A 26545-nucleotide genomic window follows, 5' to 3' on the forward strand; every position below is an offset into this window, starting at 1 on the left:
CCCTCACCAACTTCATTGCCCTCCCCTGGACCTGTTCCAGCTTGTCTATATCCTTCTTAAAATGTGGTGTCCAAAACTGAACACAATACTCCAGGCGAGGTCTTACCAGAGCAGAGTAAAACGATACCATCACTTCACGTGATCTGGACACTATCCTTCTGTTGATACAGCCCAAAATTGCATTTTCCTTTTTAGTCATGTTGGATCCAATCAGAGACCAATGTAGTCTATTAACTTGTTACTCTCAGTGGCACCCCCAAATGCCCCAGGAAGTCCATAAGCAGGGAAAGGAAACAGTAGCCCTCTCCACAATGCCCCCGCAGCAACTAGTATTACACAGAGAGGAGTTATTTCAGAGCAATGAATGTGGAACATCAGGGTGTGATCTTGCATAGGTCTGAACTGCTTAATCAAAACCAACCAAGCCAGAACACAGCTTTACACTCAAGGTCCTTCAACCCCAGAAACATAAAGAAAATTCACAGGAAGAATTTTACTCTTTTGACTCAAGAGCCACCAACAGGCCAACGGCAGGGTGGAGGCAAGATTGAGAGAACAATCCCTCAATGGTGTTCTCTTAAAAGGGGCCAGGAAGAAAGTTCCCAAAAGGTGGCAGGGCTCGTAATCTGGGTGGAATGTCATTCACGTGAAGAGAAAGGGGGTGGGGAGCTGTCTCTTTGGGAAACTGAAAGAGCGGGCTGGCCAGCAAATCCTTGCAACACGAGTAGCAACGGGATCCCTTCCTTAGAAGCTTCTTTTTAAGTAGCTTGTTGATTCAAAGGCTTTATACACCAATAAGAGTGCATATGTGTGTTTTCCCCCTCCACTACATTCTGGAGTCTGTCAAGAAAGGTCCAGATGCTTATTTACAACTCATGTTTGGGGATTTGAGGGCTGGGGGGGGGAAGAGAACTGGAAAGAATAGCAGCTTTTCTCCTCCTGACCTATAGATTCCACCCTGACCTTTGGCTTGCTGAAGGAGCAACATATTTGAAGGCAAGCCAAACAAACTGTTGCTTTAAATGCTTTTGTCTTTCCCTCCCCTACTAGGGCCTTCCCAGTTTGCATGTGGGAGGCGGCTGACGTAGTGTAAGCAGGCTTCAGTCTGCATGCTTCGGAGTCCAGGCCTCAGCGCTTCTCAATCCAAAGGTGGGAGGTCTGGGTGCCTCTCCGCCTTCCCTCCCAAAATCAGCCCTTGAACCCAGGACTTTCCTCATTTTAAACACAAACAAGCGCAGATGGGGATTTGACTTGACCCGCATTTCCATTTTACAAGTGGAAACGATCTGCGGTTGTGTAATAAGGTTGCCGGGTCTGACTCAAGAAATATCAGGGGACTTGGGGGGGTGGAGCCAGAAGCAGGGGTGTGACAGAAGGGAGTTCTGGCCATCACATATAAAGGGACCGCACACCAATTAAATGTCTTCCCTCCATTTGGAAATAGTAAAGGATAGGGGCACCTTCTCTTGCTTGGAGCTCATAGAATTGGGCCCCCTGGTACAATCTTTTTGAAACTGGAGGGTGTTTTGAGGGGATCCACCAGGCTGTCTCTTCCTTTGAGAACGCACGCATAGCTGGTCTTGAGGACAAAAGGAGATTGAGGAAGAATCGCACTGCTACAGGACCAACCCTAAATCAGACTTTTCCCTGCAGCCGCTGTGGCCGGACCTGCCTGTCCCGCATTGGTCTTGTCAGCCACCAGCGAGCCTGCAGCAAACGTGGACTATTGCACCCTTCTTAAATCTTCATTCGCGAAGCCAAGCCGAGAGAGACTAGATGCTATGCTGAAAATTTGGTACCTCTATCTCAAAAACAGCTCCCCCCAGGGCCCCAGATACCCACAGATCAATTCTCCACTATACCCTATGGGAATCAGTCTCCATGGGGTATAATGGAATGTCCATTTCCCTCCCCTCCTCCCTTTCTGATGACTCTAAAGCGCAGGGATGGCCTCCAAACCGGCGGATTCCCCAACTGGGGACTGGCATCTCTACTGTGTAAGGCTGTCCCCAGAAAGTTGCAAGTTTCTTTCCAGTATCTGAATCCTATCCAAGTATACAATGTCAGCATCCTCGTGCACCTTGTTCTTGCACACCAGGGCAGTTACATCATGAGAACAGAATGGGAATCTTCACCCGATCTCTGAGCCTTGACTCTCTGAACACGACTGGCACCACTCTCCTCAGAGTCAAGCTGCCCACTTCATGGGAGATTCATGATCGGATCTCCAGACATGCTTTTTAGCATAAAAGAGCAGCTGCAGGGGGGTGGGGCGTGGCAAACTGGATTTGGGGCTGTACTACTGGAACAGTTATAACTCTTTCTCCCTCCAGCTCAGTTTTCCTGATACAATATCCGTGAACTACTTTTAACCAAGTGAAAAACAGTGACACAAAATATGGGTGTAAGTCTTTTTTTCCCTACCAGGGCTAAAAGTAGAGGGGGAGGATTCAGCATGCAGATGCACCCATGAACCCCTGCTTTCTCCTCATGAAGCAGTTTCTTTGGATCCAAGATCATAGAATCATAGAGTTGGAAGGGACTTCCAGGGTCATCTAGTCCAACCCCCTGCACAATGCACGAAACTCACAAACACCTCCCACTAAATTCACAGGATCTTCACTGCTCTCAGATGGCCGTCTAGTCTCTGTTTAAAAACCTCCAAGGAAGGAGAGCCCACCACCTCCTGAGGAAGCCTGTTCCACTGAGGAACCGCTCTAACAGTCAGGAAGTTCTTCCTAATGTTGAGCCAGAAACTCTTTTGATTTAATTTCAACCCACTGGTTCTGGTCCTACCTTCTGGGGTCGCAGAGAACAATCCCACACCATCTTCTATATGACAACCCTTCAAGTACTTGAAGATGGTGATCGTATCACCACTCAGCTGCCTCCTCTCCATCCTGTAAGTACCGGTACTTAACAGTGGGGATTAACTCCAAGCCCAAAGCAGTGACAAAACCAGAAATATATTCAACTCACATTGTTTCAAGAAAAAATGACCTCCAAAATCCCCTGTCTCCCCAAAATCTCTCCTACCCTTTTCTAACTCTATATAATAATGATCAGTGCAAGCTTTGCTGCACTGCTACAATACTGAGAGCCGTCTTGGCTTAGAGGCTTATCATTCATTGCCCTGCCATTCCCATCTTCCCACAGTCCTTTTACTTACCCGTGGGCCTCTCTTGCCAGGTGGTCCAGGTAACCCAGGCAAACCTGCGGGACCCTATCGACAAAGAAGGAATATTTGTTTAGTAGTTCAATACAGCAACAAACAGAAGCCCTCTTGATACTTGGACAAGATGGATGCAAATCAGTCGGCTAACTACAAATCGAGCATAATGATACACCTAAATGCAGCACTTAACCTTTTATTTATTCATTCTTTCCTGTTGATTTATACCCCGCCCCTCTCGCAAATGGGGAGGGAGGCTCAGTGGTAGAGCACCTGCTTGGGAAGCAGAAGGTCCCAGGTTCAATCCCTGGCATCTCCAAAAAAGGGTCCAGGCAAATAGTTACGAAAAACCTCAGCTTGAGACCCTGGAGAGCCGCTGCCATTCTGAGTAGACAATACTGACTTTGATGGACCAAGTGTCTGATTCAGTATAAGGCAGCTTCATATGTTCAACAGTGCAGGGAGGCTTCCAACAAAATGTATTAAAACATCGGAATAATAAATACAGTCGATACAATAAAACACCCAATAAAACTATATAACATAACATAAACAGGTGCCAGTACTCTGCAGGCTACAGTCAGCAGTGATGGCTGTGTAACATAGCTCAGCATAGATGGTTTCTTGTTAGCGATATCACCAGTTGAGGCGCTAGATCACTCTAGCCAGTGGCCTCAAGGTGTTAACCAAAAGGAAAAGTGGGTGTCACGGAGCATGTAAGTGGCCAGGTCTCTCCCTTGGCACAAGAGAAAGGTGCCATTCCAATACACATAACTCATGTTCTCCAAGTACAAGCATCACTCTCGTGTGTGACCGTTCTTAAAATTATCAAGGGTAATGTCTCTTGAGTTCACAAGCCGAACGAGAAACAACAAAAAGCAACATCTGAACTGGGCTGTGTGCTGCTGGAGATCAATCCATGTCAAACGACATGATCTTCCCCCTATTTTGATGGTTCTGGATAGTCAGTGGTAGCTTTAAAATTTACACTTTTGAGCTCTGAAGGGTGCAGAAGATCAAAACCGTTACATTCCTTAGTCTCTGGATTCCAGCTGGACTGAAGAGTCCAACATCTCCAGAACACTGCGGCAGCTCTTAATTATCCTTGCATTTTTCTTTCTCTTTTGGCAGCATCAATATTATGAATAAAGCAAGGTGTCTCCTTGAGGATTTATGTTCAAGTAGCATGTTATGAATGATGGGTTTTTCCTTTGTACGAGAAGAGGGGGGATGAGGGAGACAGGGAAAGAGAGAGGCCAGAAGACTCAAGAATGTTTGGAAGCCGGCCCTAACTTCTCAAGAGCTCTGGAGACCGTACAGCTTTTACCAAAAGTAGACCTCAGTGCTCAAAGGAGTTTCAGCCACTGAAAGACAGCAGGTGCAGACGGGGCCAAAATTAACAGCGGGGCATAGTTGGGTAAATGGCCAAGCATCCCATAATTCAGCTTCCAAGTAGCTATTATCGTTTTTTTTTTCCTCCGGGAAAGGAAAGCTCATTCTCTCATGGGACAAAAACTTGGGTTTTTCAGCTCCTGGGGTAAAAAACATTTGTTACTCATCTATCACAGAGTGAATGGGGAAAAGCTGAATCTATGCACCAGGTCTCAGACCTTGATTGGCACATAATCCCTTCAGGCCTTGAATCTCTCCAATTCTGGCCTGCTGACTGACTGGGAGCCCTATATAAACACACTCCCTCTAGGAAACTTCCTAACATTCATCAGGCCATCTCCAACTCTAGATGCTTTCTCCTGATTGCCAAGATCTATTTGAGTCTGGCCTACAGCTCTCATCCTCCCTCACCTTTCCTCACACTAAAGTCAATTTGTATGCAACCAAACCACAGAAGCTGCCTAACCACCGATGGCTACATGGGGTAGAATGTCACAGTTCAAATCCAGCTGCCTGTCAAAGTTCTGAGCTTACATCATATAGGAAAACAGAGGAAACTGCTGACACCCTTTCTTATAGCCGAAGGCTTGTCTCTCCTTTTGCTCTGCGATAGCATAGACTGCAGTAACATCTGGAAGCAATGAGCTGACGGACATTTTCAGAGCACCTATGTGAGTTCTGCAATCAAAGATGCACACCCCCTTCTTGTAGAGAGTTAACTTCTAGAGATGGAGGGAGGGAGGTAAAATCTGAAGAACAAGAGTGTGAATACTAACATTTGGGATGGAGGATTCCCCAGCATCTTCTCCAAAAACAAAACAAGGACAGAATATTGTTTTATTAGAGACAGGTACCAAAAATGTAATTCTCTGGTAAAACAGGGACAGCTGGAGTGTTTGTGGAATGGCTTCCAGCTGAGTACTGAGTCAGATTCAAGGTTCTGGTAAGCTGAGTTAGCGTGAGCTAGCTCACAGATTTTTAGCCTCCAGCTTGCACATTTTTGCCTTGGCTCAGGGAAGGAGGACCTCAGAGCAAACTCACTGATGCAGTAGCTCACAGCTTTAATGCCAGTAGCTCACAAAGTAGAATTTTTGCTCACAAAACTCTGCGGCTTAGAGGGAACACTAGTAATGACCTTTAAGGCTTTTAGCAGTTTGGGACCAATATATCTGCAGGACTGCCTCTTCCATTATATCTGTGGAAGAGTATTACGCTCAACTGGTCAAAACTTGTTAGTGATCCCTGGCCCTAAAGAGATCCGGCTGGCCTCGACAAGGGTCAGGACTTTTTCAGTCCTGGCCCTGACCTGGTGGAACTCTCTGCCAGAGAACACAAGGCCCTGCAAGATCATTTACAGTTCTACAGGGCCTGTAAGGCAGAGATGGTCCCTCCCCGCTCCACCTCTATAGCACCCCCCCCATACAGAATCTGGAAATCTGGATTAAGAGAATGTCAACGGGATGCCGTTGGGGTTTCTAATCTATTTAGTTAATTGTTTTTATTGGCTCCAACGAATGTATTTTTTTCTCACTGTTGTAAACCGCCAAAGCTCGTAGCCACGATGGCACTAGCCAGGGGTCATTTTGTAGAAAAATAGGCGGTGAAACTCATTAGCGTAACTGGGGAGCATGTGCTCCCCGACCCCAGCCAAAAGCAACCGATGCAAGAAGGGAGAGCCCCAGGCAAGCAAGGCCTGCTTGGGTAGCTAGAGTTCAAGTCAGCCCAAGCAGGCCTCGCTCGTCTGGGGCTCTCCTGCCCCCCCCCCCAGTCAAAAGGCCAGCAAGCCACCCGCCACTCAGAATCACATAAGAAGTGGGGAAAGGGTGGCACAGGCTTCTCCAGGGGTTAATGAGGGCTGCTGGGGGTGTGGCAAAGCCCCTGGTGGCTGGCTGGCTGCCCGCTCTCCTAATTCAGGGATTGTATGCAGCTGCACTTACTATTCAGTGGACAAGGTAGGTGGAGAGGAAGAGGGGGGACTATCAGAAAGGTTCAGGAGCTGTGCTCCTGTGAGCTCCTGCTGAATCTGAGGCCTGGCACTAGCCATCAAATTGAATAAAGAGACAGATTCAGAAGCGAGCACCAATTAAAGGAATGGAACTTAGGGCTGCTTCTAACATTACATGACTTCGCCGTTAATCATGCTCCTGTCAAAAAGCCCCATTCAAAGCTGCCTCTTAGGCAAGTACACCCTAATAACATAGGCATTTGCAAACACACTGACTAATTTACTTCATTTACACCCCACCATTCTCCACAATAGGGATACAAAGCAGCTTACTTCATTCTCCTCTTCTCCATTTTATCATCACAACATCGCTGTAAAATAAGCTAGGCTGAGCAAGCTTCCATGGTAGAGTATGGATTCAAACCTGGGTCTACCAGATCTTAGTCTGACACCCTAACCACTAGGCACCACTGGCTCCCACTGAGTTTGCATGTGGTATTTTCCCTGCAGTGTGCCTTAAAGAAATATGGTGTGAAGCAACTCCTGCTTCCAAACACAGGTTGCGCTGTCTGCATTTTTCATCCCTCTGGTTTGCATCAAACATAGCAAGACCAATTTGACTCTTGTCTCCAGCTCCCATGCTCCTCACCTCCCCTTCACTAAAAATCATTTCTGTGGGCTCACCCCACACTAGCTGACTCACCATAAGCTAGGAGGAGGGGTGTTCCTACTGAATTCCAGTGAAACTCAGTGATCTTTCAATCAGTTGAAGAGCAATCAGCTCTAACTGCAGTCTGCATATCTACTTTTCTACAGGAACAATTCTTGATATTGAATTTATATCCCTCCCTATACTCTGAATCTCAGAATGGTCACAATCTCCTTTACCTCCCCCCCCCCCACAACAGACACCCTGTGAGGTTGGTGGGGCTGAGAGAGTTCTATTTAATTTAATCGCTGATAGGCCATTTATCTAATCCTTGAGCCACTTAACACCAAAGGTCGGTAGAGCTGCTGCCAGTCAAAATAGACACCGGTGTACTCCTTGGGAGGACAGCTATGGTGAACCTAGGCAGTATAATAAAAAGTAGAGACATCACCCTGCCAACAAAAGTCCGTACAGTCAAAGTAATGGTATTCCCAGTAGTAATGTATGGCTGTGAGAGTTGGACCATAAAGAAGGCCCAGCGCAGAAGAATAGATGCTTTTGAGCTGTGGTGCTGGAGAAGAATCTTGAGAGTCCCTTGGACTGCAAGAAGATCAAATCAGTCAGTCCTAAGCGAAATCAACCCTGACTGTTCCCTAGAAGGTCAGATGCTGAAGCTCAAATACTTTGGCCACCAAATGAGAAGGGAGCACTCACTGGAGAAGATCCTGATGCTGGGAAAGACAGAAGGCAAAAGAAGAAGGGGACGGCAAAAGATGAGATGGCTGGACAGCATTACTGATGTAATTAACACAAATTTGAGCAGACTTCGGATGATGGTGGAAGACAGGAGGGCCTGGCGTGACTTGGTCCATGGGCTTGCAAAGAGTTGGACTCGACTGTGCGACTGAACAACAAAACATGGTACATCGGCCACAGGCTAACAGGTCCAGTGGTCAGTGGTCTGACTCCTACATTCATAATCATGCTATTAACCACTCCCAATAAAGCACAGAAGCACTGGTCTGTCCCCAGTTTTTAGTGTCCCAACCGCTCAATTTCCTAACCACTCAAACTCAGTTGAAATTGAAAAATCAGCTTTTCCATGGAGTAGGTGTGGAAAGAAACAGTCTAGAGTATATACTGTCTATCTTTATAGTAACAATGTGCTTAAGAACAAACTGTAGACCTTAAACATTCCTTGTGAGGATCATCGGAATGTAAACCCAAGTGCACTGTTTAGAACAGAGGTAAACCTTGGAGGTTCCCTCCTCAAAAGGCCACCCTGTGGGTAACATTTGAACAGAAAAAAAAAGAGTGGAAGAAAGCATCCCACTTTTCTTGCAGTTTGATGCTTTCATTTCAACTACAAGAACTAACACAAATGAATCTTCTTACTTTCTTATTTCCAATATAACTATGATTGCCAGACCTCTCTGGCAGGAGATGAGGGGGGACTTACCTGGGGTCAGGCCTCATCAACAGCGTTGTACCAGAAGTGATGTCATCACGCCAGCAACTTCCAGAAGATGCTCTAGTATTTGGGCAAAAACTCTATAGTAAAACTGGCGTCTATCATAGAGTTTTTGCCCAAATACCAGAGCACTGCCTGGACATTGGCAGTGTGACGATATCACTTCCTCTGTGACATCAGTGATGAGGTCGGGACATTGGTTTGCACCCTATCCCAACTAAAAGAAAAAAAATGCTGTTTGTTACCTTCACGTTTGAGGGGAGACAGATGGGACATCATAAAGAAATCTCAGTGAACTTTCCCACAACGAGAAAAGATTCTCTTATACACTTATCTCCTATTTTGACATATTTATTGCTTAAACTGTTGTTCCTCCTTAATTGGATCCATACAGCTGTACACTAAGCTTGTTGTTTCTGTTTTGTCTCAAAATGTCTTCATCATGTAATATGCTAATTTGCTTTTCAACCCTGTCTACAAGTTTGAATGGTTTTCTTCTATTTCATTTTATCTGAAGAAGTGTACTTGCATAGTTAAGGTGTATTTCCACAACCATGAGATCTAGAATCTCGCTCTTTTTAAAAAAAGCGATTCAGGATTCAGAACCTTATACTGACCCAAACACAGATCTGCATATGGGTGTCAACCGGAGAAAGAAATGCTTGTTCAAGTCAAACTGACAACAGCAAAACTTAGAGTTTAACAAGGTGAGATAACTACTAGACAAGGATCTTCCTGATGATGAGTAATTACTCAGTAGCAGTGACTACTAAGATTTGGGGCCGGGAAAGCTCTGTGATCAGATCTTCCCAGCATTCTGCTTTAAAAGGATAACAGGAGTTTTACCCTTCTCCTCCCATGCTGTTTTGCTGATTGCCATTGTAGGGTTTAACAACCTCCTTGCACTGTTCTTAGACTTGTAAAGAGAAGAAGACACTCTCTCTCTCTGCCTCTCTTTCCACACACACATACCTTTCTCTTCCAAAGCTAATAACCGACAGAGGAAGGGGGATGAGCAGGTAAAGCCATGCAGGTTGTGTATGAAGGATCTAAAACACCCTTTCCTCACACACCAAGATCCCAATCCGAATCAGGGCCCTGCGCAGTTCCTACTGCCTTTTACAAATGCCAAAATGATTCAAGTCACATCTTCCTGTGTCTTGTCCATCTGGTCCTTCTGAAAAATCCCCTCCTGTTACTTGTCTCTGTATTGCTTGTCTCACAACCTCTCCATCACCTCACAAGCACACAACTGGGAGGAAAGGAGGCAACATCTGAGAAAGTTCAAACTGAACTCAGTGCAAACATCTGCACACACAAAAAGTTGTCAAAGTGAAGAAGAAGAAGAAGATATTGGATTTATTTCCTGCCCTCCACTCCGAAGAGTCTCAGAGCGGCTCACAATCTCCTTTACCTTCCTCCCCCACAACAAACACCCTGTGAGGTGGGTGGGGCTGGAGAGGGCTCTCACAGCAGCTGCCCTTTCAAGGACAACCTCTGCATGAGCTATGGCTGACCCAAGGCCATGCTAGCAGGTGCAAGTGGAGGAGTGGGGAATCAAACCCGGTTCTCCCAGATAAGAGTCCGCACACTTAACCACTACACCAAACTTGCAAGACAAAGTCTGACCGATCCCCACCAACGCATATGGCTCACTTAAAATAAATTGTCTTTTCCAGTTTGAACGGGAGCAGAGCAATGAAAATTAAACAGCTATGTGACCACCCAGAAACGTCATATATATTCTTAACCTGGGCATTGTAGATACTCCCAAGAGCCTCACCATCACCACATATAGGCATATGATCCTATTGTGTATTTTACTTGGCTCCATTGCTTCTGAAAGGCCTCAGTAAAATCAGTCCCCCAAGATACTCCTTCAAAACGGCCATTTTGCCATCATGCAAAAAGGAGAGGGGGGTGATACTGGCAACTAGGGAAAGCACCAGCCAATATATTTGATTGTTAGTTTGAGGAGGCTGGAACAGGAACCCAAGATCTCCCTTTCTAACCCTTGACTTGGTGGTATTCCTTAACTGATAATCACACCATTTCAAACTGCATGACACTGACCAGAGCAAAAGGAAAAATGAGTCCAAGGGAAGCTTTAATTGAATTTCTCCAGCTTGGAGAGGAACATCCATAAGAACCCTAGTAGGTCTGCCTAAAGGACCATCTGTTTCCAAAAACCACCAGCCAGATACTTCCAAGAAAGCCACAACCAGGGTTTGTAAGGCACCAGTCTTTCTCCCTCCCTACCTTGGCTGTTTATTCACAAGCAAGCGATACAGTGATATTCAGAGGTAGTCTGCCTTTGAATCTGGAGGCTCTGTTTAGCTGTCGTGCTGAAGGGCCACCAATAGAGCTCTTCCCCATCAATTTTGTCCAGTTCTTTTAAAGAGAAAAGTCTTCCTAGATCTGTTTATTCATAGGGACAGTGGTTCTCAGGAAGAGGTCCATCATGTCTCATATTACTTGATCCTTATAACTGGAGATGCCGGGGATTGGACCTGGGACTTTCTGCCTGCTGAGCAGATCCTCTGCCACTGAGCCATGGTCAGCTTCCTTCAAATTCCTCCCCCAGCACAGCACAATAGTTTGAGACTACCAGACAAGGATCTTCCTGATGAGTAAATACTCAATAGCACTGACTGCTAAGATTCGGGGGCCAGGAAAGCAGGAAGCCATTCATCTGGTCTTCAGCCTGCAGTTCTATGTTACCATTCATCTTGTCTTAATCTTCCCTTTGTTATGCCATACGACAGGCTGAACATTCCTTGTGAGGATCACTGGAATGTAAACCCAAGGGCACTGTTTAGAACATGAGAACATTGCTTTTAATCAATGTTCAACTACTCTCCAGAATCTCTGAGGCTGGCTTTTTCAAATGCACACAATTAGGAGGCAAGAATGAAGAAACCTTTACCATGCCTATGGGTGGCCTATCTCACTATTCTACTGATAGATGCACCATTATCAAGTCTGTTATTAGAGGCGGAGTGAACAACTGGAAATTCCCCTCCAATTGCCATCAGGATATTATAAGCCCTTAGGAAACTTGAACAGACCAATTTTCCTAGTCTTCTAAGGGTTTCCTTTATGTTATTTAACTGGCACTAACAGGCCTCAGAATTCCACCAGGATGATTAACATGTTCAGTCACTATAGGGCTATTTAGGATTGGAGGAGTATCCCTTCCTTTTAGAATTCATTGAATATTTCTCTGCATGCCTATGTTGTTGTTGCCATCAGGTTGCGGCTGACTTACGATGACCCCATTGGGTTTTCAAGGCAAGAGACAGTCAAAGGTGGTGTTCTTTTGCCTGCCTCCATGTAATGACCCTTGTGTTCCTTAGTGGTCTCCCTTCCAAATACTAGCCAAGGCCAGCCCTGTTTAGTTTTTGACATCTGACGAAATCAAGCTTGCCAAGTCTCTCCTGTCAATCAGCAGGGGGGTGGAAGGGACTTCCCTGGAGAACGAGAAAGGCTCAGGACTCATTGCTGGCGTCCCCAGAGAGCACTACGATCCAGTTCACAAAACCTTCTGGAAGTACCTGGGCCAAAGGAGGCCAAACTAAAAATAACTAGAGAACAGGCCTTCTCTATAAAAGCACCCCAATGGTAGAACCAGCTGCCGGAAGAGGTGCGGGCCCTACGGGACCTTAGCCAATTCCGTAGGGCGTGCAAAACCGCCCTCTTCCGGCTAGCCTTTCAAGATGGAGCTTGAAATAAACATCACGCCATCACTAACATTAATATAAGTGAGATAGCAATGAGATGAGACTCTTTTAGACTGATTTTAGACTGTTTTAGATTATGTAAAAATTTAATGGTAAATTGTAAATTGTATTGAATTTTTTAACTGTTTTATTGTTCAACATGGCTTTTGCCATACCTTGTAAGCTGCCCTGAGCCTGCCTCGGCGGGGAGGGCGGGGTATAAATAAAATTTTATTATTATATTAATATTATTATACAGGAAATGACATCATCACCAGCAGCATCCAGGCAACACTCTGGAATTTGGGCAAAATCTCCATGGTAAACTGGCTTCTATCACCATTTTTGCCCAAATACCAGAGCATCCTCTGGACAACACTGTTGTGATGATGTCACTTCCTGTAGGATGCTGGCAATAAGGCCGGGGACTTTCTCTTTCTCCAGGTAAGTCCCCCTGCAGCCAGCTCACTGATGGCTTGGGGGGGGGGGGTAGGGCTTGTCAGCAGGGGATCTCTGCCTCCATCAGGGGATCTGACAACCCTAAATCTAGGTCAGGCTATGAGTCTTCCAAATATTCAGAAACTCCTGCTCTGGGAGTAGACCCAATTCCTTGCCTAATCAGTAGACACCTCACAGTCTGCTTGAGCATGTGGGCAAATGATGATGAAGTATCAAAGGGGGACCTTCAAAAATGAGAACTGCTTGTCATTCAGCAAAAACAGCACTGCTCCAACGTTTATATACAACCCCTGAGTGGAACAGCTGGACCACACTGCTTAAAAAATACACCCATTCGTTTAACCTGCCATTATGTTAAGCCACAACCCTGCACATAACGTGATTATAAAACTGCACAAATAGTCACATAATTGGTTTGGGTTTTGTTTTTTAAATGTAGAGGCTGTTACATAATTGTGTGTGGAAAAGCAATTCAGTGGCGAAGGATACCAAATCCTACAAGACTTGCCTGGATAGAGCAATTTAGAGTTAATGTCCATTAACTGGCAGAGATCAGGAGTCCCCTGCTGAATCAGTTCCAAGGCAGTTCTGGCAGTTCAGCACCTTGTTTTCCAGAGTACCCGATCAGATGCCTTTGGGAAGCCAAGAAGCAGGCTGTGAGAGTCACAGAAGCCCGCTGTCTCTGAGCATTTAAGCATCACAGCCTGTAACCACTGAGAGGGCTGACCTCTGTGAAACCACATAGGCATTTTTCAAAGCTGTTTAAGTCTGTGGCCAACTTCACATCTTGTAGACTGCAGATTCCACAAGTTAATTCTGCACTGTCTGTAGGGTTGCTAGCTCTGTGTTGGAAAATACCTGGAGACTTTGGGGATGGATCCAGGAGAGGGCAGAGTTAAGGGAGGGGAGGGGCCTCAGCAGGGTACGATGCTATAGAGCAAGGGTGGCCAAACTGTGGCTCAGGAGCCACATGTGGCTCTTTTCACACGTATTGTGTGGTTCTTGAAGCCCCCACCACCCTGTTGGCTGACTTGGAGAAAGCATTTCTCTCTTTAAGTCACTTCTCCAAGCCAAGCCAGTCAGCAGCTTGGAGAATGCATTTAAAGTTAAAGTTGCGTTTTTCCACCTCTCCTTCTCCCCCATCTATTTTCCTTCCTTCCTTCTTTCCTTGCAGTGCTCAAATACCTGACATTCATATCCTGCGGCTCTCAAACAACTGGTGTTTATTCTATGTGGCTCTTATATTAAGCAAGTTTGGTCACTTTTGCTATAGAGTCCACCTTTCAAAGCAGCCATTTTCTTCAGGGGAGCTGATCTTGGTCAGCTAGAGATGTAAAAGTGGGAGATCTCCAGGCCGCACCTGGATGTTGGCAACCCTAACTGTCTGCAGTAATACTTTGGGGTCTTTTGCCGGTGCAGAATCTACCAGCTGACCTACAGCTGACCAGTGCTGGAGAGAGTAGTAGATGGCATATGTGTATATCTGAAGCTGCCTTATGTCAAGTCTGACCACTAGCCCATGGAGCTCAGTATCAGTCACTCTCACTGGAAGCTGTGGCTCTGCAGACTTTCAGGGGAAAACCAATCAATCAATCTGTTTAATACGGTCAGAGACCCATCAAGCAGCAGAACACAGCAGAGCATAACAAAATATGCAGTATAACCAAATAACAAAATATACAATTCAAGGCAGATACAATTTAAGGAAAAAAACAATATTTCCTGATGACTTCTACCTAATCCTTTCTGTGGAAACTGAACTGGGGACTTTCTGCATGTAAACCATGCACTTTATATGAGTCACATGACAAGAACAGCTGTCCCGGGATCAGATTCAAATCCAGGAGTGACTTTTTTTAGACCAACAAGATTTTGGGGGTATACGTTTACAAGAGCCAAAGGAAACTTTGATTCTCAAAAGCTTGTACCCCAAGAATCTTATTAGACTCAAAGTGCTGCTGGACTTGGATCTACCTGTCCCACGTTCAGATTGTGGATGACAAATAACTAAATGGCCTTGCCAGTCAATAATTTACAGGGTCAATTCAGATGTCCAAAGGAAGTAAGTCTTGCACAAGGGCAAGTGACTCTCGCTTCTGATTCTGCTGCTTCTTACTTAAGCACAGCAAGTATAACTGGTTCAGATGTAACATGAGAAGCAAGGCCTACCAAAGCAAAAGCAATTTGGGGGTTAGGATCCACAAGACCCAATTTTGCGCATTATATCTGAAAGGTTTCACCGTTGAATCTTGCGTGCAAAAGGTCCCTGGATTCAGTCTCTGGCATCTCCAGTCAAAAATAAGGCCTTTCTCTGCTCAGGTCTTCAAATGCTACTACCCATCAAAGTGCAGCCAGATGAACCAAAGATCTAATCTAGTTGAAAGCTGCCCCTTGTTCAGTCTAGGTTTTTCTACATGCAAAACAAGTGCTCTTCTACTGAGCTATGTCTTCCAGTATGCTCCATACATAGCACACTAGGCAACTGCCCTCCAGAACAAAACCCCAAAGTCCTCCAGAGCTTCTAGCAGAAAACCTAAGATCCTTAAGATCTAGGACTTTCTGCATTCAAGGCATATGCTCCACTAATAAGCCACAGCTTTCCTCCTAGCGTGGCTGGAAAAAGCCTTGGAGAACAGCTCCAAGGTAGACATTATCTTTAAAATAACCCCAACATTTCCACTAAAGGCAACTGGACAATTACAAGAAGACAGGGACAACTGGAACCTCTGTGACACAGCATTTTAGTGTTCAAAGTGATTTTATACAAATTATCTTACCACAATCCTTACAAAAATGATGCAAGGTGGGAAAGCATTATTAATCCTCCATTCCAAATATAGGCCCCTGCCTAAGGCCAGCTAGTCAGTTAGATGGGAAGTTCGGCCCAGTTTCTGTTCTCTTATGGATTAAATAGGCTTGTTCACACAGCCACATCTTGTGCCCATTCCCCAGTCATATTTATCCCATCATATGATGAGCTGTATGCGGAGTAAACAGTCACTGGAGAAAGTCCGGTGTTTACTGGAAGTCCGTGCATTCATCCTGCATTTCTTGGATGTCTGAACTCCTCTGGTGTGCACTCAAACTGGTTCACAATTGTGAACCTTAAATTCCAGTTTTGCCATTCTGTTTTTTTAAACTGGTATTGCACATGCACATGGGTGCACATGCGCACCCGAGAAATGTTTTCCAAACAAGTCAACATTTTTTTAAAAGAAGAAGAATACCAGACCACGTACTCTGTGATTGATGCACAGCACTAATCTGAACGGTTGACCACGGAAAAAGTGCACAGGATGGGAATCTGATCGAAAATCTCCATCTCAAAATGCAACAGATCAGCGGCATAGCCAAACCGCACCAACCTTCCAATCTGACCGCAGCCCTAGTGAGAGGTGAGATCTGAACGGGGGACTTCGTCGCTTTGTAGCTCAGTCTTCTAGTTGCCCCATTACATGAGTTCTGGAGAGAAGAAACTGCCAAACATTTGCCAAAACTCTGTGATGGTTTGGGGGAGCCTAAAACAAACGCACTGGAAATCGTAGCCCGTTTCGGAACTTCTCCCCCCGGCCTTTGCTAGAAAATTGCTTCTGGTGACTGCTGCAATCAGGAATTCCAGACAAAGCGATGATTCCAGGAGCACCTGAAGCTGCCAGAAGAGTGAATAGGCAACTGTGAAAAAAAATGACCCTTGGCCTATGACTCATAGATATGGAGTTTTGGAAATGTATGATGGAGATTCAAGAAAAGTTCACGCCCTGGATCTTAGGCAAAGAGAATCATTCAGCAGCCCCCACTTAGCTCTGACCTCTCTGATTTTCTAGCCATAAACTGAGCACAATAGAGAGGGGAAGGAGAGAACTCAGTCCGAGGGGGTTTTCCCTTGACCTCTTCAGTGACTCATTCTGAGGGATCGCATTGTCTTTAGTACTTTGTCAAAAGTGCCTCGCATGGAGAGCCTGATGACCATCTTGAGAATTTTAACTTTTTAACATTTATGCAGCTGCACAAATGCCTTATTTTCCCCCAGCATCCAGATAATAAAGGGCACTTAGGTTGAGTAACTGCTCCGGCATCGCCCCCACACTGCTGAGCAGGCATTTCAGATGAGATCAGGCCTCTTGATCCTCTGGCTCTTATCTCAGCCTGCCCATCTTACTTTGATCTTATTAACTGCATGCCAAGCACTGGAACTCCTTAGGCTTATCAGAGATTGTTAGTTTTTGGAAATGGGCTCACTCCACCAAGAACTAACACTATCCGGCTGCCAGAGTGCCTTTTTAAAATGATGGCTACTTTTACTGTGTGTTGTTTTTATGGGTTTAATAAGATACCTTGAATATCTTGTACGGTGGAAAGGGAGAGCAAAAATCTTTTAAGCGAATCAGTAAGGTGGCATTTAAATCAGGCTTACATTTTACCTTTTATAACAAGCTTAAATCAGCCATGTGATAGAAGACGGGTAAAGCCGAGTGAAATGTTTATGGTCGCAGTGGCTACAGTCTGAAGTGAGACAGGACATTTTCGGTGGTGGCCCCTTGCCCTTTTCCCTTGAGAGCTGCCTGGCACCTACCACACTGCCTTTTAGGTGCCAAGCCAAAACATCACAAAACATGCTCTGCTTCCGTTCTATTTCATGGATGTTTTTAGGTATTCGGTGGATGTTGCCGTTTCTACACCCCTGGCAAATTCCAATGGCTTGTTTTGTCTTTTATATTGGGAATTTATGATGTCTTTATGATTTTACAGTAATGATTTTACTTGTCAGCCACCTCGGGTAGGAGGGATGACACATTAATTCCAAGCATAATTAAAATAAAGTGGTGCGGCCCATTTGTTCCACTTCAGGATTCTACCACCTCATGTTGACACATGCTTTGATCCCACTGCCATCAGCCATGTGACTTAATGTCCACTGTGGGATCTTGCACAGTCAGTGATCCTTCCTATAAGAGCATCCCAAGTATATTAGGATACTAGAAGTGAGCAATACTCACAAAAAGCTTACACTCTGCCACAAATTTTGTTAGTCTTTAAGGTGCTACTGGACTCTTGCTCTGTTCTGCTACTAGGATGCCTCTATTTTTCCTAGTGGAAATGACAGAAAGTATTATTTGAGTTGGAAAACATGAGCTAGAAAAGATCCTGAAGTGCATGGATGTGTCACTAGCAACCAAGATCAAGTTAATTCATGCCATAGTATTCCCTACCAGTACATACAGGTGTGGAAGTTGTACAATGAAGAAAGCAGGTTCCTTTGAAATGTGGTGTTGGAGGAGATTTTTACAGATACTGTGGACTGCCAAAAAGACAAATGAGTGGGCTGTAGATCAAATCAAGACTGAACTCTCCCTAGAAGCTAAAATAATTAAACCGAGGCTATCCTACATTGGCCACATTATGAGAAGATAAGATTCAGTGGAAGAGAGAAAAGGAGGAGGAGGAGGAAGAGAAGATTGGATTTATACTCTGCCTTTCACTTGGAGTCTCAAAGAGGCTTACAATCTCCTTCCCCTTCCTCTCCCCACAACCGACACCCTGTGAGGCAGGTGGGGCTGAAAGAGCTCTGAGAGAACTGCTCTTGAGAGAAAAGCTCTGAGATAACTGTGACTGACCCAATGTCACCCAGCAGCTGCATGTGAAGGAGCGGGGAATCAAACCTGCTCTTAATCACTACATCAAACTGGCTCTCCTGAAGGCAGGAGGAAAAAGACCACAGCATGATACGGATTGACACAATCAAGGTAGCCACGGCCCTCACTTTGCCAGACCTAAGAATGGCTATTAACAATAGGACTATGGTTGCCAGGTCCAATTCAAGAAATAGCTGGGGACTTTGGGGGCGGAGCCAGGAGACTTTGGGGGTGGAGCCAGGAGCAAGGGTGTGACAGGCATAATTGAACTCCAAAGGGAGTTCTGGCCATTAAGAAGAAGAAGATATTGGATTTATATCCCGCCCTCCACTCCGAAGAGTCTCAGAGCGGCTCACAATCTCCTTTACCTTCCTTCCCCACAACAGACACCCTGTGAGGTGGGTGGGGCTGGAGAGGGCTCTCACAGCAGCTGCCCTTTCAAGGACAACCTCTGCCAGAGCTCTGGCTGACCCAAGGCCATTCCAGCAGGTGCAAGTGGAGGAGTGGGGAATCAAACCCGGTTCTCCCAGATAAGAGTCCGCACACTTAACCACTACACCAAACTGGTGTAGGGACCGCACACCTTTTAAATGCCTTTCCTCTACTGGAAATAATGGAGAGGGTCACCTTTTGGGGGAGCTCATAGAATTTGACCCCCTGGTCCAATCCTTTCGAAATCTGGAGGGTTTTTTGGGGAGAGGCACTGGATGCATGCTGAAAATTTGGTACCTCTACCTCAAAAACCAGCCTCCCCAAAGCCCCAGATACCTGTGGATCAATTCTCCATTATACCCTATGGGAATCGGTCTCCATAGGGAATAATGGAGTGCCCAGCAGACATTTCCCTCAAGTTGAAAGGGACTTGATGGCAATTCACGTGCATGCACACTAAATGCTTAGTGTTAGTGATATTATTTTGGTAAGGTTCAGTAGCACTTACATAATGTGACATGACTCTACATTGCTTCATGAGATCGTGCCAACACGTTCAGAACGGATACATCACACTATCACTGCTACCCGCAGTTTACTGAAACACAGCAGGATCCATCAACAGAGTCAGCAGAAAGAGGGGTGGGTGTTTGTGATTCCTAACATTCCAGAGCCCCTCTGTAGCTCCTCTGAAACTTCAGACATAAAAATAAGGATATCCAAAGAAAACACCTGTTCCCATAGGAAGAATCCCTCACTGGTACAAGGCCCACACACCTCTTACATTGTTACCCATTGCTGGGTGCTTTTCACGTTCGGGCTGGGATAACCTGTCCTGCACTGAATTAAAGGCCTTTTAGATTAAAGATATACGCCAGAAACAGTATTGCCCTGCACTTCATTAGTAGCGGATCTGCATCACACTTCCAGCAGCAAGTCACCAAGCACTGAATGACACGGCCAGTCAGCATAGACAACACTGGATTAGATCTATGTCTCTATGCCAGGATTTATGTTCTGCGGTTATACACAAATTTGCATCCATGCTTGCAAGCTGCAACAGACTTATGGCAGTCCAAGCAATGGGCTTTTAAGGCAGTTGAGAAGCAGAAGTGGTTTGCTATTACCCTCCGCTGCAGAGCCTTCCTTGGAGGTCTCCCATCCAAGTCCCACCCCTAATAGCTTCTGAGATCTGCCGAGATCAGGCAATTCCATGCAGCCCTCTCTCTCCCCAGACGCCAATACATCCACTTAATATGGAACAGCGTTGTTTGCTGTGGTAGCCAGAAACATTCTTATTAAATCTTTCTAGATCCTAGCTATAAAGTATATAAAAGACCACCCAGTTTAAAAAGAATTCAACCTGAGAGAAAGAGAGAGAGAATGTGTGTCTTTTGTATATTAAAATCATGTTGTGACAACCAACAGTCACAAGTAACAAAGCAACTGATTGACCAAACAAATTGATGAGAAATCAAGACGCATGCAAAAAGCATCCCTCCCGCAGAGGTACTCAGCTATACATTGAAGTAAATAATGCCACTAGTTCTTGAGTAGTACAAGTTTCAAGTTTATTTCAATTTATATCCCGCCCTTCCCACCAAAGTGGCTCAGGGCGGCTCACAACATATAAATCTAACATAAATTTTGAATTTAAAACATCTTACACAGTTAAAACAGTAAAATAATAAAACATATAACAGCGGTCTATCAAAACTACACTCAGTTTTGTAGCAGGAACTCCTTTGCCTACAGTTGCTTTCTTTCCGCCTGTCTCCCCATCTATCTTCCTTCCTTCCTTCCTTCCTTCCTTCCTTCCTTCCTTCCTTCCTTCCTTCCTTCCTTCCTTCCATCCCTCCCACCTTCCTTCCCTCCTTCCCTCCATCCCTCCCTTCTTTGCTTCTTTCCTTCCTTCCATCTTTCCCTCGTTCCTTCCCTCCTTCCTTCCTTACTTCCCTCCCTCCTTTCTTACTTCCCTGCTTCCTTCCCTCCCTCCTTCCTCCCTCCCTTCCTTCCCTCCCCTCCCTCCTTCCCTCCCTCTCTCCTCCCTTCCTTCCCTCCTCCCTCCCTTCCCTCACTCCTCCCTTCCCTCCTTCCTTCCCTCCCTCCTCCCTTCCCTCCCTCCTCCCTTCCTTCCCTCACTCCTCCCTCCCTTCCCTCCTTCCTTCCCTCCCTCCTCCCTCCCTTCCTCCCCTCCACTACATTTGGGAGAACCCAACTGATTCATCCTGAAAGCTATGAACTCCATGTCTGCATATTTAATAAACTGAAATCGGGATCCGTTTTACAGCCTGAAAACCAAGGAAGCTATTAATTGAAATGTCTTGGGATATCCAGAATGGGCGTCTTGTGAAGGCTGAATGAACTCTTTGTCCTTTCTCCCCTTACTGGAAAATTATGGACTTATTGCTTATTTGTATTATGAATTAAAACTATCGGGGGGGGGGGGGCAATGGAAATATGATGAAATGTTTGTACGACTGGCATATTGTTACTAAGCCCAATGAAAACTGTCAATTAGGGTTTGTAATATTGTCAATTAGGGTTTGTAATATTGTCAATTAGGGTTTGACAACCCTATTGTCAATTAGGGTTTGTAATATTGTCAATGCTTTCTATATGTACGTTTGCATTTTCCTATGGAACATAGCTGTTTATGATTGAAACGTGAGAACTGTTTGTATGATATTTTGAAACTTAGCGGCTTTTTCAACTGACTAGTTCTTGAGAGCAGGAAGGATTAAATTCCTCTGCCATACAACTGCTTCTTCAGAAAAAAATAGAAATGAAAGTCGGTGGTGGGGGGAGGAACCAACCAGCACTTGTCCGTCTGAACAGTTCGCCCACGTAGCATGCAGTGAGGTTTAAACCACAACATTACACATTTGAAGAGTTCCTAGGAATTGTCATATGCTTTCTTCCTGCTCTCTTCCTCACAACTAGGGTTGCCAAGTCCAATTCAAGAAATATCTGGGGACTTTGGGGGTGGAGCCAGGAGACTTTGGGGGTGGAGCCAGGAGACATTGGGGGTGGAGCCAAGATTAAGGCTGTGACAAGCATAATTGAACTCCAAAGGGAGTTCTGGCCATCACATTTAAAGGGACGGCACACCTTTTCAATGCCTTCCTTCCATAGGAAATAATGAAGGATAGGGACACCTTCTTTTGAGGCTCATAGAATTGGGCCCCCTGGTCCAATCTTTTTGAAACTCGGGGGGGGGGGTATTTTGGGGAGAGGCAGTAGATACTATACTGAAAATTTGGTGCCTCTATCCCAAAAAACAGCCCCCCCCCAGAGCCCCAGATACCCGCGGATCAATTCTCCATGATTTTCTATGGGAATAAATCTCCATAGGGAATAACAGAGTTCCCAGCAGACATTTCCCTCCCCTCCCCCCTCTTTCTGATGACCCTGAAGCAGGGGGAGGGCCTCCAAACCGGGGGATCCCCTGCCCCCACCTGGGGATTGGCAACCCTACTCACAACTTTCAGGACCATTTTTTCTCCTTGCAACCCTTCAGATTTCCCCTCACAAGTCACAAGCGACAAACTCCGCTCCACAAGATGCAGATCCATTCAAACTGCTAGCCCTCACAGGCCAGACGCCAAGGTATTTGGGGAAATGACTTCTCATGCCCCCCCCCCACAGTTTTCACAACAACTCCTATTTGGAGAGTGGCAGCCCCCCACTCTTACACCTTGACTGGCCCCACAACCACTCATGCTTGCTGGTAAAACCTCTTCTCTAGTGAGTAGTGGCTGCCACCAAATGGAGCCGGTGCATGAAGTACAACTTTGACATCTATCCCTGCGGAGGAGGGGGAGGAGTTGGACTGCCACTCAGGAGAGAATTGGTCAATGGCAGCAGCCAAGCCAACCTGCATCCACCCACTCTTCTCCCCACTGATGGCAGGCAGGAAGGGCCAAACCCTTGCCATGCCAGGGTAGTGGCAGCCACACAGAAAGCCAGGTAGCAGAAAAGGAAGAAAGGACTGGCAATTGGCCCTCCCAGGAGCAATGCATGATAAGGGATTCTCCCAGGAGTCATGGACCCCAGGCAACTGCCCAACGGGACCAACCAGCTGTCCTTGACCAGAGCCAGAGTCTTTTTGGTCTTGGCCCCAACCTGGTAGAACTCTCTGCCTAATGACACCAGAGCCCTGCAAGATCTTGTGCAAATCCGCAGGGCCTGCAAGGCAGAGATGTTGAGGGCAGGAATAGTTTTGTTTCCCATTCGCTGGCACCCTTCTTCCTCCCCCAATATTCTGTTTTGTTCCCTCTCCCCCTTTCCCAGAAAATGGCCAGGCAGTCCAAAATTGGAATAGAAAATTTACAGGACACCATATTGGATCTCTTTTATTCTGGTTTTTAACTTTTATTGAATCGTACACTGAAAAGTTGTATATCTGTTTTATGGCATTACGCCCCGGTACATCACCCAGAACCTAGCACAAGTTAAGATAGAGTGATTAACAAATCAAATAAATAATAATAATCCCTTAAGCGATCCTTGATCCCTGAACATTATTCTAGCTTAATAGGGTTGCCAGCCTCCGGGTGGTGTCTGGAGATCTCCCACTTTTACAACTGATCTCCAGCTGGTAGAGATCAGTCCTCCCAGAGAAAAAGGCCGCTTTCAAGGATGGACTCTATGCAGGGCTTTTTTTGTAGCAGGAACTCCTTTGCATATTTTGTAGCAGGAACTCCTTTGCATACACACCCCTGATGCAGCCAATCTTCCTGGAGCTTACAGTAGGCCCTGTAAGAAGAGCCCTGTAAGCTCTTGGAGGACTGGCTACATCGGAGTGTGTGGCCTAATATGCAAAGGAGTTCCTGCTACAAAAAAAGTCCTGACTCTATGGCAATGTACCATGCTGAGGCCCCTCCCTACATCCCACCCTCTCCTGGCTCCACCCCCAAAGTCTCCAGGTATTTTTCAACACAGACTTGGCAACCCTAAGCTAACCTGCCCACAAACTTGCCCATTATCTGTGCTCTTAAAAATCTGTTATTACTTCTTTAATCCCGCTCTTCTTCCAGAGAGCTCAGGGCAGCGTCCAGGTTTCCCCCTCCTCCACTAGGCTTCCCCAGCTATAGAGACAGAATCATCTTTCCGTGGGGGAGACAGGTCTGACTGCGGCATCTGACTGGACTCATTCCAGCCTGATGATCCTATAGCTTCTCCTTGATGGAATCTCAGGACTTGCGTAGCAACAGACCACAAGGAAACGTCTTGGCTAAGCAACTCCGCCGCCCTACAGCTGGGGGATGCCGCGAAACTCCCCCAGACCCTCAGTTGGAGGATTTTATAAGTTGTCAGACAGCGAAACAGAAGCATGATTCATTTAGTTAAGCCCAAAACACAACACATGGAAAATGCATCTCTGTGCAAGAGGAAATAATGCAGTGTGAAGACAAAGTGAACTTTGCCATCGCTCTCTGGCAAAAGAAAGATTAACCATTTACAGGACACTTCTTTATGTGCATGATGCTTTAGGGATAGGAGAACTTGTTTCGTGAAATGGAGACCAACTGCCCCATGGGCACTAGAGTATAACACAAACGTGACAGAGCATAATAAACACTACTGGGCAAGAGACTTTCCAGACAGAGGGGTCTGGACCAAGGGGCTATTGTTTCACTAGCTAATGGTGGTTCCGGTATCCCAAAGAACTGTGTATCCTAGAAGAGGACAGGCACGTAGCTACACTGAGGCCCAGGAGGGGCCAGGCCACTACATTCAACCCCCCCTTTCATCTGTATGGTCCCCTATTGGAGGGTCTCCAATCTGCCCCCTTTGCTCACCGCCACTCACTGCCACTCTGAACAAGTGGAGCACTGCTCCAGAATGAGACAAGCTCTGCCATTTCTTTTGTAAGTTACCCACACACACAAAACTTGGACACCTTCCTGATACAGCTCGTGATCTCAACAGTGAGTGCAGCGAAGTCCTGCTCATAGTCCTTCAAGCCAGATGTCATTTTGGGCCCCGTGGTCTCTCCCCTGGGCCCCCCGACCTAAAATTTTCTGGCTACGGGCCTGGAAGAGGGCAGGGCTAACCTTGCTGCCACAAGATAGTCCTTTATCGCAGGTCTTGAAATGGGTGCCCCTGCACAGTCTCTGAAGAAAAATGTTAAGGATGTCAGAAAAGAGCTGGAAACAAAAAAATGAAATAGTATCATCAGCAGGTGAAGGATGTCACTAGCATTGTCCAATAGGGTGGCCATAGGGTTGCCAGGTCCAACTCAGAAAATATCTGGGGACTTTGGGAGTGGAGCCTGAAGATTCCCATTCCCTAAAATAAATAGAAGTACAGCAGTGCAGTTCCCCTGAATGCAGTCTTCATTTCCTCATTCCCCAACAGCTAAACTTTCACTAAATGAAAGTGAACATACGCACTCTCACAAAGCGGCCAAAATAAACACAGTTAGCAAGCACACGCTTTTGTGATCTCACTGGGGCAATTTACTCAGGTTGCTGGCTTCTTCAGACTAACAAGAAAATGAAAGAACAGCCTGGGGAGGGGGGTGGAGTTTTCCTCCAAACAAACAGACGGACTGAGAGCCAGGTGGCTCTGTCTGCTCGCCCCACCCCCTGCAGCTTTCCTATTGAGAGATTTAAAGGCACACACACACATTCAAAACCACAAACAGTTGCAAGCCTCTTCTAAACCTGCTGAGATTTGAAGGCACATGGTGGCTGTGGGGGCAGGGCTTCCCCCACTGGCCAGCTGGCTGGCTACAGAGAGGGGCCTGAAAAACCAGAGGACTGGCAAGTCTAGTTGGCCAGGGAACTGTGGGCAAGATCCTATAGCCTTGTGAAATCTCTGTGCACATTCCTTCCATGCCTTCTTGGCTCTGTTTTATACTTTTCCCACCTCAAAGGAACTGTAACAGTCTCGGTCTAACATAAACAGCAGGTCACATGAGATTTTCAAGACAAAAGATGAGCGGCGGGAGAAACAAACCTAAAGAAAGACTCAAAAGACACTTCAGAGGTATGAGAAAGAAAGAGCTCTGGGCTAGGCAGAGTGAAAATGAAGATGTGGAAGAACAGCAAATATTAAATTTTCACAAGAGGATTCTCCAGATTTACAAGATTTATTGTCACAGCTGTGCGCTCAATTCATAGCTAGCTGGAATACAGTGAACAAACAAGTTGATTGTAACCTGTTTACCAGTAGGAACCGTGGTATTTAACAATTATTCTCTTCCTCTTCTGTACATATTGCACAGAATCATCCTCAGGACAAAATGATTTTTTTTTTAAAAAAATAATAACCTGAATATTGTCTGTTTGCTATTCTCTCCTTCCTATAGAACCTGAAAAGACTATTAATACAATGGCCACAGTCATATTGGCATCAGCCAGCAACATGATGGCAGGTTGTGGATGTAACATGGACGAAAGGACCTTACAATTAAATTCTGCAGCTCAACTGTTCGGCAAAAGACCAAGGTTTCAAAATATATGAACACTGCTTGGGACAGTGATGTCAAAAGGCTACACAAACAGCAAGTCAAGTGGCAAAACTAGTCCTTGGCCACACAACTTCAAAATGCTTTCCCTATGAAGAAAGGTTGAAACGCTTGGGACTCTTTAGCTTGGAGAAACGTCGACTGCGGGGTGACATGATAGAGGTTTACAAGATAATGCATGGGATGGAGAAGGTAG

General features: G+C 45.8%; 1 protein-coding gene across 1 annotated transcript in view; it reads right to left on the minus strand.

The window, feature by feature from the left end:
- LOC132580027 (collagen alpha-1(XXVII) chain-like) overlaps window positions 1-26545 on the minus strand; it is a 406754-nt gene that overhangs the window by 356283 nt on the left and 23926 nt on the right. The window contains 1 exon segment of the mRNA XM_060250632.1: window positions 3170-3223. Within this exon segment, the coding sequence (XP_060106615.1) occupies window positions 3170-3223 (54 nt within the window).

The sequence above is a fragment of the Heteronotia binoei genome, chromosome 12, assembly GCF_032191835.1.
Source record: "Heteronotia binoei isolate CCM8104 ecotype False Entrance Well chromosome 12, APGP_CSIRO_Hbin_v1, whole genome shotgun sequence".
Lineage (NCBI taxonomy): Eukaryota > Metazoa > Chordata > Lepidosauria > Squamata > Gekkonidae > Heteronotia > Heteronotia binoei.